The sequence below is a fragment of the Hemiscyllium ocellatum genome, chromosome 7 (genome assembly GCF_020745735.1).
Source record: "Hemiscyllium ocellatum isolate sHemOce1 chromosome 7, sHemOce1.pat.X.cur, whole genome shotgun sequence".
Lineage (NCBI taxonomy): Eukaryota > Metazoa > Chordata > Chondrichthyes > Orectolobiformes > Hemiscylliidae > Hemiscyllium > Hemiscyllium ocellatum.
Genome location: NC_083407.1, coordinates 70,474,186 through 70,485,785, shown reverse-complemented (window position 1 = coordinate 70,485,785; position 11,600 = coordinate 70,474,186). Strand labels below are relative to the sequence as shown.

General features: G+C 38.9%; 1 protein-coding gene across 1 annotated transcript in view; it reads left to right on the top strand.

Moving 5' to 3' along the window:
- The window catches only part of LOC132817615 (titin-like), a 350,611-nt gene that overhangs the window by 321,888 nt on the left and 17,123 nt on the right, over positions 1-11,600 (top strand). Inside the window, exons 246-264 of the mRNA XM_060828118.1 lie at positions 367-663; positions 815-1,402; positions 1,514-1,816; positions 1,939-2,235; positions 2,333-2,620; positions 2,715-3,014; positions 3,103-3,405; positions 3,509-3,814; positions 3,913-5,679; positions 5,787-6,080; positions 6,185-6,472; positions 6,599-6,898; positions 7,033-9,099; positions 9,209-9,511; positions 9,623-9,928; positions 10,032-10,322; positions 10,433-10,732; positions 10,840-11,145; positions 11,237-11,542. Of these exons, the coding sequence (XP_060684101.1) occupies positions 367-663; positions 815-1,402; positions 1,514-1,816; positions 1,939-2,235; positions 2,333-2,620; positions 2,715-3,014; positions 3,103-3,405; positions 3,509-3,814; positions 3,913-5,679; positions 5,787-6,080; positions 6,185-6,472; positions 6,599-6,898; positions 7,033-9,099; positions 9,209-9,511; positions 9,623-9,928; positions 10,032-10,322; positions 10,433-10,732; positions 10,840-11,145; positions 11,237-11,542 (9,210 nt within the window). The remainder of the gene's footprint in view (positions 1-366; positions 664-814; positions 1,403-1,513; positions 1,817-1,938; positions 2,236-2,332; positions 2,621-2,714; positions 3,015-3,102; positions 3,406-3,508; positions 3,815-3,912; positions 5,680-5,786; positions 6,081-6,184; positions 6,473-6,598; positions 6,899-7,032; positions 9,100-9,208; positions 9,512-9,622; positions 9,929-10,031; positions 10,323-10,432; positions 10,733-10,839; positions 11,146-11,236; positions 11,543-11,600) is intronic.

The following is an 11,600-nucleotide window of genomic DNA, read 5'->3' as shown; positions in this document are numbered from 1 at the left end:
GATCAGAGATGGTCTGGAACAGATGGCACTTCAACCCAGGCCTCCTTGTCCAAGGCTAGGGATTCGACACTGCAATACAAGAGGGAAAGCACTTATTTGGGCAACCAGTTTTGAATTGTATTACAGGAACATCTGAGACCAAAATACAAGTATTCTGTTTTTCTGTTTGTGCTCTCAGATTGTTTCATGGTTTCAGAAAATTACAAAGAAAACCAAAGAAGCAAAATATAAAATAAAAATTAGGAAAAACATTTTGTGTAAAGTATGATGTAAGGTTCTCAGTTGAGGCATTGCGTGAAAGCAGTGGGAAAATGCATCTGACACTGACAGGCTAAAGAGTAACGTTTAATTTTATTTTGTTTTCAGAAAAGCCAAGTATGCCTGAACGACTTGGAGTTACAGGTGTCACCAAGAATAGTGTTTCACTTGCTTGGTCGAAACCAGAACACGACGGAGGCAGTAGGATCACAAACTATGTTATAGAAGCTCTTGAAAAAGGTCAACAAAAGTGGATTAAATGTGCCATTGTGAAGACCACACAACATGTTATACATGGTTTGAAAGAAAATGTTGAGTACTACTTCAGAGTATCTGCTGAAAACCAAGCTGGTCTCAGTGATCCAAAGGAAATGCTTCTACCAGTAACAGTTAAAGAACAACTTGGTAATTTTTATTGATATTACAGTCATGTCATTCTGTAATATGAGCCATTATAATTTAAGTGTATACTGGAAATTTAAATCTGTGTATCTTTCTTCATTTAATAGTATTTAGAATTTATTCCATTAACCAAAATTGATATTTTTACTTTCAGAATCACCTGAAATCAACATGAAGAACTTTCCACACAATACTGTGTATGTTAGAGCTGGATCCAACTTGAAATTTGAAATCCCAATATCAGGAAAGCCACAACCAAAAGTATCTTGGTCCAAAGATGGCATAGCTGTGAAGTCAACCCTGAGATTCAATACTGAAATGACTGCTGAAAGCATGATTGTGAACCTGAAAGAAAGTGTTGCAGGTGACGCAGGTCGATATGACATTACTGCTGCCAACTCCAGTGGAACAACAAAATCCTTTGTGATTATTGTCGTGCTTGACAGGCCTGGACCTCCAGTGGGTCCTGTAAATATTAGTGATGTTACTGAAAGTAGTGTAACCCTGAGATGGCAACCACCAGCTTATGATGGTGGCAGTCAGGTAACAAATTATATTGTCCTGAAAAGAGAAACAAGTACTGCTGCTTGGTCAGAAGTGTCTGCTACTGCAGCCAGAAGTACAATCAAAGTTATGAAGCTGACTACTGGAGAGGAATACCAATTCCGCATCAAAGCCGAGAACCGCTTTGGAATCAGTGACCATATTGACTCCAAATGTGTTGTCGTCAAATTGCCATACAGTGAGTAACTTACTATGCAATAATATGAAATTGAGCAGAGCACAGAAGATCATGATTATTGTTCATTTTATCTATTCAAACAGTTAACTGTATATTTATGATATTTTACAGCAACACCTGGACCTCCATCAACTCCTTGGGTAACTAATGTCACCCGAGAGAGTATAACAGTGTGCTGGAATGAGCCAGTTTCTGATGGTGGCAACCAAGTCATTGGTTATCATGTGGAAATGAAAGACAGAAACAGCATTTTATGGCAGAAAATTAACAAGACCATTGTCCGTTCAACACACTTGAAGGTCACAAATATCAGTGCTGGACTTATCTATGAATTCCGTATATATGCAGAAAATGCTGCAGGTGTTGGGAAAGTCAGTCATCCTTCTGATCAAGTTCTTGCAATTGATCCTTGTGGTATGAATTAAATTAAGTTGACATTGATTTTGATCAAATATAGAATTGTTTTATTGTTAGACTGCTCAAATATTTGCATTTTTGACCAAATAATTACATTTAAACATAATTTGTTTTCTCAGAAATTCCAACAAATCTACGTGTAACAGATATTTCAAAGACTTCTGTAAGCCTCAGTTGGAAAAAACCAGCTTATGATGGTGGAAGCAAGATCTCTGGCTACATTGTTGAAAGGCGTGATTTGCCAAATGGGCGATGGACAAAGGCCAGCTTTACAAATGTCATTGAGACTCAGTTTACTGTCTCAGGTTTGACTCAAGATGCACAGTATGAATTCCGTGTATTTGCAAAGAATGCAATTGGTTCAATAAGTAATCCATCCGAAATTGTTGGACCCGTAACATGCCATGATACCTTTGGTAACTATTTCCTCTGACAATAATACCTCCACATTTGAAGATTTTCCTTTGTGGTTAGCATGTCTAATGATATCACTGTCAATTATTTGATTTGTAGGCGCACCTCAGGTTGACTTACCATTGGAGTATACAGATGTCGTCAAACTTAAGGCTGGTTCAGCTGTAAAGCTGAAGGTTGGAATCTCTGGCAAACCTGTGCCTTCCATTGACTGGTTTAAAAATAATAAAGAACTTGAGACAAGTTCTCAAGTCTTTTTGGAAAGCACAACTGACTCTACAGCAGTAATAATTAAGGATGCTACTCGGATCAACAGTGGAAACTATGAAATCAAGCTTAAAAATCCCATGGGCTCAGCATCAGCAACAATCAGACTACTAATACTTGGTATGTTGGTGGACTGAGAACTGATTAGTTGAAGGTTTTTACTTCAGCTGGATGTTTTTTGCAAATTACTTGACATATGTCTTCTGCTTTACAGACAAACCTGGATCCCCAGTTGGCCCTATCCAATTCAAAACTGTTACAGCTGAGAAGATCACAATTATGTGGTCTGCTCCAACAGATGATGGTGGTGCACCAGTCACCCACTATATTGTTGAAAAACGTGAGACAAGTCGAGTTGTATGGTCTCTTATTTCAGAGACATTGGAACATAATATTATTACGGTGCGAAACATCATTAAAGGCAATGAGTATGTCTTCCGTGTTCGGGGTGTCAATAAATATGGTGTCGGTGATCCATTGGAATCTGATCCTGTCATTGCTAAGAATGCATTTGGTAAGACAACAACACTATTTTTTTGCCCCATGAATGCTCTTCTTAATTGATACATAAAGCATAACATTGAATCTTCTCTTTTCAATAGTTACACCTGGGCAGCCATCCAGGCCAGAGGCCACCATGATAACAAAAGAGACAATGACAGTCAATTGGAAGAGACCCACGATTGATGGTGGTAGCGAAATCCGTGGCTATATTTTGGAAAAACGTGAGAAAAAGAGTCTGAGATGGTTTAAAGTTTTGAAGGAATCTATCCGAGATACCAGGCAAAAGGTTGCTGGCCTTACAGAAGGAAATGATTATCAGTACCGTGTGTGTGCTCTTAATGCAGCAGGAGCAGGCCCATTTTCTGATCCTTCTGACTTCTATAAAGCTGCTGATCCAATTGGTACGTAGAAGTAATGCGAAATTTGTTGAAATTACGTGAGCTTTATGTAGCAGGCAACATTGTTTTATGTATTCATATATTCAAATATTCATTTAATTTTCAGACCAACCTGGCCAACCAACTAAACTGAAGATTGTGGACAGTACTAAATCTTCCATTACTCTTGGCTGGACTAAACCTGTCTATGATGGAGGAAGTGCAATAACAAGCTATATGGTGGAAATGCGAGAAGCTGATGAAGAACAATGGGCAGTAGTTACTTCTAAGGGTGAAGTCAGAACCACAGAATATGTTGTATCGCATTTAAAACATGGCGTAGACTACTACTTCCGTGTCAGTGCTGTAAATGTTGCTGGACATGGAGAACCAATTGAAATGGTAGAACCTGTACAGGCTAAAGATATACTTGGTAAGTGTACAATATTTCAAATTCATTGAAACTATCTTTACAGCACATGTCATGGATATTTCCTAATATGTGTTTATTTAAACATTTATCTTCTGCAGAAGAGCCGGAGATCGATCTTGATGTTGTACTCAAAACTTCTATAACAGCAAAATCAGGTGAAGATGTACAAATTCTGATACCTTTCAAAGGACGTCCTCCTCCAACTGTTACCTGGAGAAAGGGTGAGAAAAATATAAGTATGGAAGAAAGATATGTCATCCACAATACCGAATCATCTACAGTTCTCAATATTCCTGAGGTCCGGCGTGACGATGCGGGCAAGTATGTTTTGACTATTGAAAATGGTGTTGGTCAACCCAAATCAACATTCATAACTGTGAAAGTCCTTGATACTCCTGGACCTTGTCAGAAATTGCATATTAAGCATGTAACCAGAAGCACTGTCACATTAGTTTGGGAGCCACCTCTTAATAATGGTGGGGCTGAAGTTACCAATTATGTCATTGAAAAGAAAGATGCCACAAAGAGAGCCTGGTCCAATGTCACAAATAAATGTTCCAGCACAACTTTTAAGATTACTGACTTGTCAGAAAAGAATGCATTCTTTTTCCGAGTATTGGCCGAGAATGAAAATGGATTGGGAGAACCATGTGAGACATCAGAAGCAGTGAAAGCCACTGAAGTACCAGGACCAATCAAAGATCTTGCAATGCACGACTCAACAAAGTCTTCTGTTACACTAGAATGGAACAAACCTGACTATGATGGAGGTAGTTTAATTTCTGAATATGTAATTGAAAAGAAATTAAAAGAAGCACAAGAATGGTCACATGCTGGAATTTGCAAGACCTGCATATTTGAAATCACCAATTTAAAGGAGTTAGCAGAAATGGAATTCCAGGTTTTTGCTAAAAATGAAAAAGGACTGAGTGATGGTGTTGTTATTGGACCTATCACTGTAAAAGATTATGTCATTACACCTGAAGCAGATTTATCTGACATACTAGGAGGACAGATCAGTGTCAGAATTGGACACAATGTACATGTTGAACTCCCATACAAGGGTAAACCACAACCAACTATCAAGTGGCTGAAGGATAATATTCCATTGAAAGAAAGTGAACATATTCGGTATAAGAAAATAGAAAACAAAGCTATTTTAAGTATTAAAAACATCAAGAAAGAAAATGGTGGGAAGTACACCTTAATCCTTGATAATGCAATTTCCAGGAAGTTATACAACTTTACTATAATCACACTGGGTCCTCCATCAAAGCCTAAAGGACCAATTAGATTTGATGAAATCAAATCTGAAAGTGTTGTAATATCATGGGATGCTCCTGAAGATGATGGAGGAAGTGAAGTAACATCTTATAGTATTGAAAAACGTGAAACTACACAAACCAGTTGGAAACTGATTTGTTCTAGTGTGGCCAGAAAAACATTTAAGGTTACCAAACTGGTTAAAGATTTAGAGTATCAATTTAGAATTTGTGCTGAAAACAGATATGGAGTGAGTCAGCCTCTTACCTCAATGGCTGTTTTGGCAAAGCATCAATTCAGGATTCCTGGTCCACCTGGGAGACCTGTTGCATACAATGTTACTTGTGATGGTATGACAATCTCATGGGATGCACCGGTATATGATGGCGGTTCCGAGGTCACAGGTTATCATGTTGAGAAGAAAGAAAGAAACAGCATATTGTGGCAAAAAGTCAATACAATGCCAATCTCTGGCAGAGATTACAGAATTTCAGGACTTATTGAGGGCCTGGACTATCAGTTCCGAGTATACTCTGAAAACAATGTTGGATTGAGCCCTGCGAGTGAAGCAAGTAAATACACTTTGGCTGTCTCACCAGTTGGTAAGTAATTTATTCCTGAAAAGTATTGTACTGAAGTCATACTTGTGCTTTATTCTACTTCTATCTGAGCATAAAAGCCAGTATTGACGATTTGTATGTTTTACCAGATCCACCTGGCACCCCAGACTATATCGATGTGACAAGGGAAACTGTAACACTTAAGTGGGATCCACCACAACGTGATGGTGGAAGCAAGATAGTGGCCTATAGTGTTGAAAAACGACAAGGAGGTGGACCTTGGCTCCGGTGCAACTTTATTGATATTACTGAATGCCAATACACAGTATCGGGTCTTAGCCCTGGTGACCGTTATGAATTCCGCATTATTGCAAGGAATGCAGTTGGAACAGTCAGCCCACCATCTCAGTCATCAGGACACATCATGACAAGAGATGAAAGCAGTACGTACCAAAATAAAAAGTACTTGTGTAATATATGACATTGTAGATAATTGTTATGTCATTGAAGTATTAATTTTGTAATTACTCAAAACTTCCTTTCACAGTACCGCCATCAATTGAATTTGGTGCCGAGCACTTTGAAGGCTTGACTGTAAAAGCTGGTGACAGCATTCGGCTCAAGGTGCATATTAAAGGTCGTCCCATACCAAAGGTGACCTGGTACAAAGATGGAAAGGAAATTGACAAGAAATTGATGATAGATATCACAAATGTTATTGGATCTAGTTCACTCTTTGTTAGAGACAGCAGTCGAGATCATCGTGGTATATACACTGTAGAAGCCAAGAATGCTTCAGGCACCAAGACAGCTGATATTCACATCAGAGTTCAAGGTATTTGAATGAACTTATAAACTAGTTACTTTTTTCCAATGTGTTTGCATACTACTCTTAAGGAGATGAATATTTTAATACTCATAGAATTATTTGCTCGGCACTAACAATTCTGATTTTATTCAGATACACCTGGACCACCAATTGGACCTATTCGATTTAGCAATGTTACTGGTGAGAAACTTACTTTGTGGTGGATTCCCCCAGAAAATGATGGCTGTGCTGTCATTACTCACTATGTTATTGAGAAACGAGAAACAAGTCGACTCGCCTGGGCATTGGTCAGTGATACCTGTGAAGCCTGCTCATTTACTGTCACCAAACTAATTAAGGGGAACGAATACCAGTTCCGTATCTCAGCTGTCAACAAGTTTGGTACTGGAAGACCAATAGATTCAGAGCCAGTTATTGCACAGATACCATACAGTATGTATATTTCAGTCTTTATGATCTATAGCTGCTAAGACTTTGTTTTACTTTTTTTTTTGTGAAACATTTACTAGTTACAATTCGTCAAACCAATCCTAATTTAGGAACTTCTTTTTATGTTTGTTTCACAGCTGTACCTGATGAACCTGGTACTCCAGAACCAACTAATGTTACAGGAGAAACTATTACCCTTACATGGTCAAGACCAATATCAGATGGAGGAAATGAAATTAACCACTACATCCTTGAACGACGTGAGAAAAAGAGTATGCGATGGGTCAAAGTTACCAGCAAGAGACCCATTACTGAAACCAGATTCAAAGTACCTAATCTTATAGAAGGGAATGAATATGAATTCCGTGTAATGGCTGAAAATAATGCTGGAGTTGGTCCCCCAAGTGCTGTTTCCAGACTTATTAAATGCAGAGAGCCAGTTAATCCACCAAGTGCACCTACAGTTGTTCGAGTCACAGATACAACAAAGACATCTGTTAGTTTGGAATGGACTCAGCCTGTGTTTGATGGTGGCATGGAAATTATTGGCTATATAATCGAAAAGTGCAAGGCTGGTCTGGAAGACTGGCGTAAGGTCAACGTAGAAGCATGTGTCAATACCAAGTACATAGTCACTGACCTGGAGCCTGGTGAAGAATATAAATTCCGTGTCTGTGCTGTTAATGGTGCAGGAAAAGGAGAGAGTTGTGAAGTTGCTGCTCCAGTACAAGCTACAGATAGGTTAACCTCACCTGAAATTGATATTGATGCTAGTTTCAAACAAATCCATATTGTTAAAGCCGGTGGTACAATTCAGTTGCATGTTGTCTTCCGAGGCAGACCAGTTCCTGTTGCCACTTGGAAAAAGGCAGATTCTTCGATTGGGGTACATGTTGACACCATTACAACAGATACAAGCAGCGTGTTAACAGTGGAGAATTGCAATAGGTATGATGCTGGAAAATATACCCTGACTGTGGAAAACAGCAATGGCAGCAAATCCATTACCTTCACTGTTAAGGTGCAAGACACTCCTGGTCCACCGGGCCCAATTACCTTCAAAGAAGTTACAAGAGGTTCAATTACATTAATGTGGGATGCTCCTGTTCATGATGGAGGTTCACGAATTCATCATTACGTTGTGGAGAAACGTGAAGCCAGTAGGCGTAGCTGGCAAGAAATCAGTGGAAAGTGCACTCGGCAGATCTTCAGGGCACAAGAACTTGCAGAAGGAGTACCATATTTCTTCCGTGTGATGGCAGTAAATGAATTTGGTCTTGGTGAGCCATATGAAATGACAGAACCCATTGTAGCTACCGAAGAGCCAGCACCACCTAAGCGACTCGATATTGTCGACACAGGCAGAACCTTTGCTGTCTTGGCCTGGCTGAAACCAGAGCATGATGGTGGCAGTAATATTACCGGTTATCTGGTAGAGATGAAACAGAAAGGTTCAGATCATTGGGTTGAAGATGGTCATACCAAAAATCTTACTCTCACAGTTGATGGACTGGTTGAAAATACAGAATATGAGTTCCGTGTCAGAGCAAAGAATGATGCTGGCTACAGTGAACCAAGAGAGGCATTTTCTTCTGTTATTATTAAAGAACCACAGATAGAGCCTAAAGCAGATTTATCTGGAATCACTAATCAATTGATTACTTGCAAAACAGGAGGTACCTTTACTATCGATGTGCCTATTAGTGGACGTCCAGCTCCTAAGGTTATGTGGAAGCTGGAGGAGATGAGACTTAAGGAAACAGATAGAGTTAGTATCAAAACAACAAAAGAGAGAACTACACTGACAGCGAAGGATGCATTGAGAGGTGACTCTGGAAAATATTATTTAACACTTGAAAACACTGCAGGAGTCAAGACCTTTACTGTAACTGTTAACGTCATTGGTAGGCCGGGCCCAGTTACTGGTCCCATAGCCATCTCATCCGTTTCGGCAGAGTCGTGTGTCCTGTCTTGGAAAGAACCCGAAGATGATGGTGGCACTGAAATCACCAACTACATTGTGGAAAAGCGTGAGTCTGGTACTACTGTATGGCAACTCATCAATTCCAGTGTAAAACGGACTCAAATTAAAGTTACCCACTTAACAAAGTATATGGAATACAGCTTCCGTGTCTGTTCAGAAAACAGATTTGGTGTCAGCAAGCCATTGGAATCGTTACCTGTGGTTGCTGAGCATCCATTTGGTAAGTGAAATATGTAAACTCTTAAATTATAATGCATACGTTTAAACGTATGCCAAAAGAATGAAAACTGAAAAGATTATAAATTGTCTTTGTTTTGTATATAACGTAGTTCCACCAAGTCCACCAACCAGGCCAGAAGTGTATTTTGTATCTGCCAATGCAATGTCTATTCGATGGGAAGAGCCATATCATGATGGTGGCAGCAAAGTTACAGGATACTGGATTGAAAAGAAAGAACGTAACAGCATTCTCTGGGTAAAAGAAAACAAAATACCATGCATCGATTGCCATTACAAAGTATCTACTCTCGTAGAAGGTTTGGAGTACCAGTTCAGAAGTTATGCAATGAATGCTGCTGGCTTGAGCAAAGCTAGTGAAGCTTCTAGATTAGTAATGGCTCAGAATCCTGTTGGTAAGTACATACATAAGTATCAGACATTATATGTTTTGCAATTATTATTGTCTCTCTTGAAAACAGCTACAAATTAAAATTTAACTTCCTTTTTTGTTTGAATTTATAAAGATCCTCCAGGTCAACCAGAAGTAACAGATGTTAATAGATCCTCAGTTTCAATAAAATGGACTGTACCAGTGTCTGATGGTGGAAGTAAAATTGTTGGATACATTGTGGAACGTAAACCATACAGTGAAACTGGAGATGGTCGCTGGCTTAAGTGCAACTACACCTCTATCTCGGATACCTTCTACACTATTTCAGGACTTAGTGACGCCGAAGTGTATGAATTCCGTGTTTTAGCTAAGAATGCAACTGGAGTAATTAGTATGCCATCTGAATCGACAGGACCTGTCACTTGCAAAGATGAATATGGTATGCTGGAGTTAGAAATACGTGAGAGACTTATTAGTGGTTTAGATCTCCTTATGAAGTAAAGTAAGTCATTCCTTAATTCTTTTTAAATTTGTATTTACAGTACCACCCAAGGCTGAACTAGACAGCAGACTACTTGGTGACATGATAACTATAAGAGCTGGGTCAGACTTGGTGCTTGATGCTTTCATTGGTGGGAAACCTGACCCTAAGGTCTATTGGTCAAAGGGAGAAAAAGAACTGGAGCTCTGTGAGAAGATCTCTCTTCAGTACAGTAACAAACGTGCTGTTGCCATTATCAAGTTCTGTGACAGAAATGACACTGGAAGATATACACTGACTGTGAAAAATCCAAGTGGAACTAAGACTGTGTCTGTAAATGTTAAAGTGCTTGGTAGGTTTCCTGTAACACGCTATTATGAATACCTTTGGAAATGCACTTTAAATTAAAAGTTGTTTACAGGTTATTTTGTGCCTTAATGTTATGTTTCGAATTCTGTTTAGATTCACCTGGTCCATGTGATGGTCCACTCACCATTAGCAGATTAACTGAAGAGAAATGCACTTTGTCATGGAATATGCCATTGGAAGATGGAGGAGCAGCAATTACACACTATATTGTTGAGAGGCGTGAGACGAGCAGACTTAACTGGGTAATTGTTGAAGCTGAGTGCAAGACCCTTTCTGCTGTTGTTACAAGATTGATAAAGAACAATGAATACATTTTTAGAGTAAGAGCTGTTAATAAGTATGGACCTGGTGTACCACGGGAGTCTGAACCTGCCATAGCCAGAAATGCATTCAGTGAGTACTTCTTGATACATTTGTTTTATATTTAGAAAACAGTATTATTAAATTAACATAATTAATATGTTACTAAATAAATCTATTGCACTTTAATTTGTTAATAGCAATTCCATCACCACCCGGTATACCAGAAGTTGTTGCAGTTGGAAAAGAGCATATTATTATCCAGTGGTTGAAACCTGAGACTGATGGCGGAGCTGAAATTAGTACCTATCTTGTCGATAAACGTGAAAAACGAAGTGTGCGTTGGACTCGAGTAAACAAAGATTTTACTATCTATGATACAAGGCTCAAAGTTACAAATCTAATGGAGACTTGTGAGTACCAGTTCCGTGTTGTAGCAGTAAATGCAGCTGGTAGCAGTGAGCCAAGTGGATCATCAAGTTACATTCTATGCAAAGAACCAACATGTAAGCATTAATTTTAAATTAATATTGTAAGGTTCCTGATAACTGAGAATATACAATTATTTACAAGTTTGTCTATTGAAATTCAATACAGATACTCCAGCCCCACCTTCAATACCAAGAGTTGTTGATTCAACCAAACACAGCATTAGCCTCGCATGGACGAAACCCATGTATGATGGTGGTTCTGATATCATCGGCTATGTTCTTGAAATGAAAGAGGAAGGCATGGAACAGTGGTACAGAGCACATTCTACAGCCAACATAAAAAATACTGAATATACCATTACAGGTCTTGCAATTAACAGAAAGTACTGTTTCAGAGTTGCTTCTGTCAACATTAATGGAATGAGTGATTTCAGTGAATCATCTGCTGAAATTGAACCAGAAGAAAGAATAGGTTTGTAGCATGTATATAGACAATTCATGTGATTTTGCAAATTGTTACATTTCCCCAA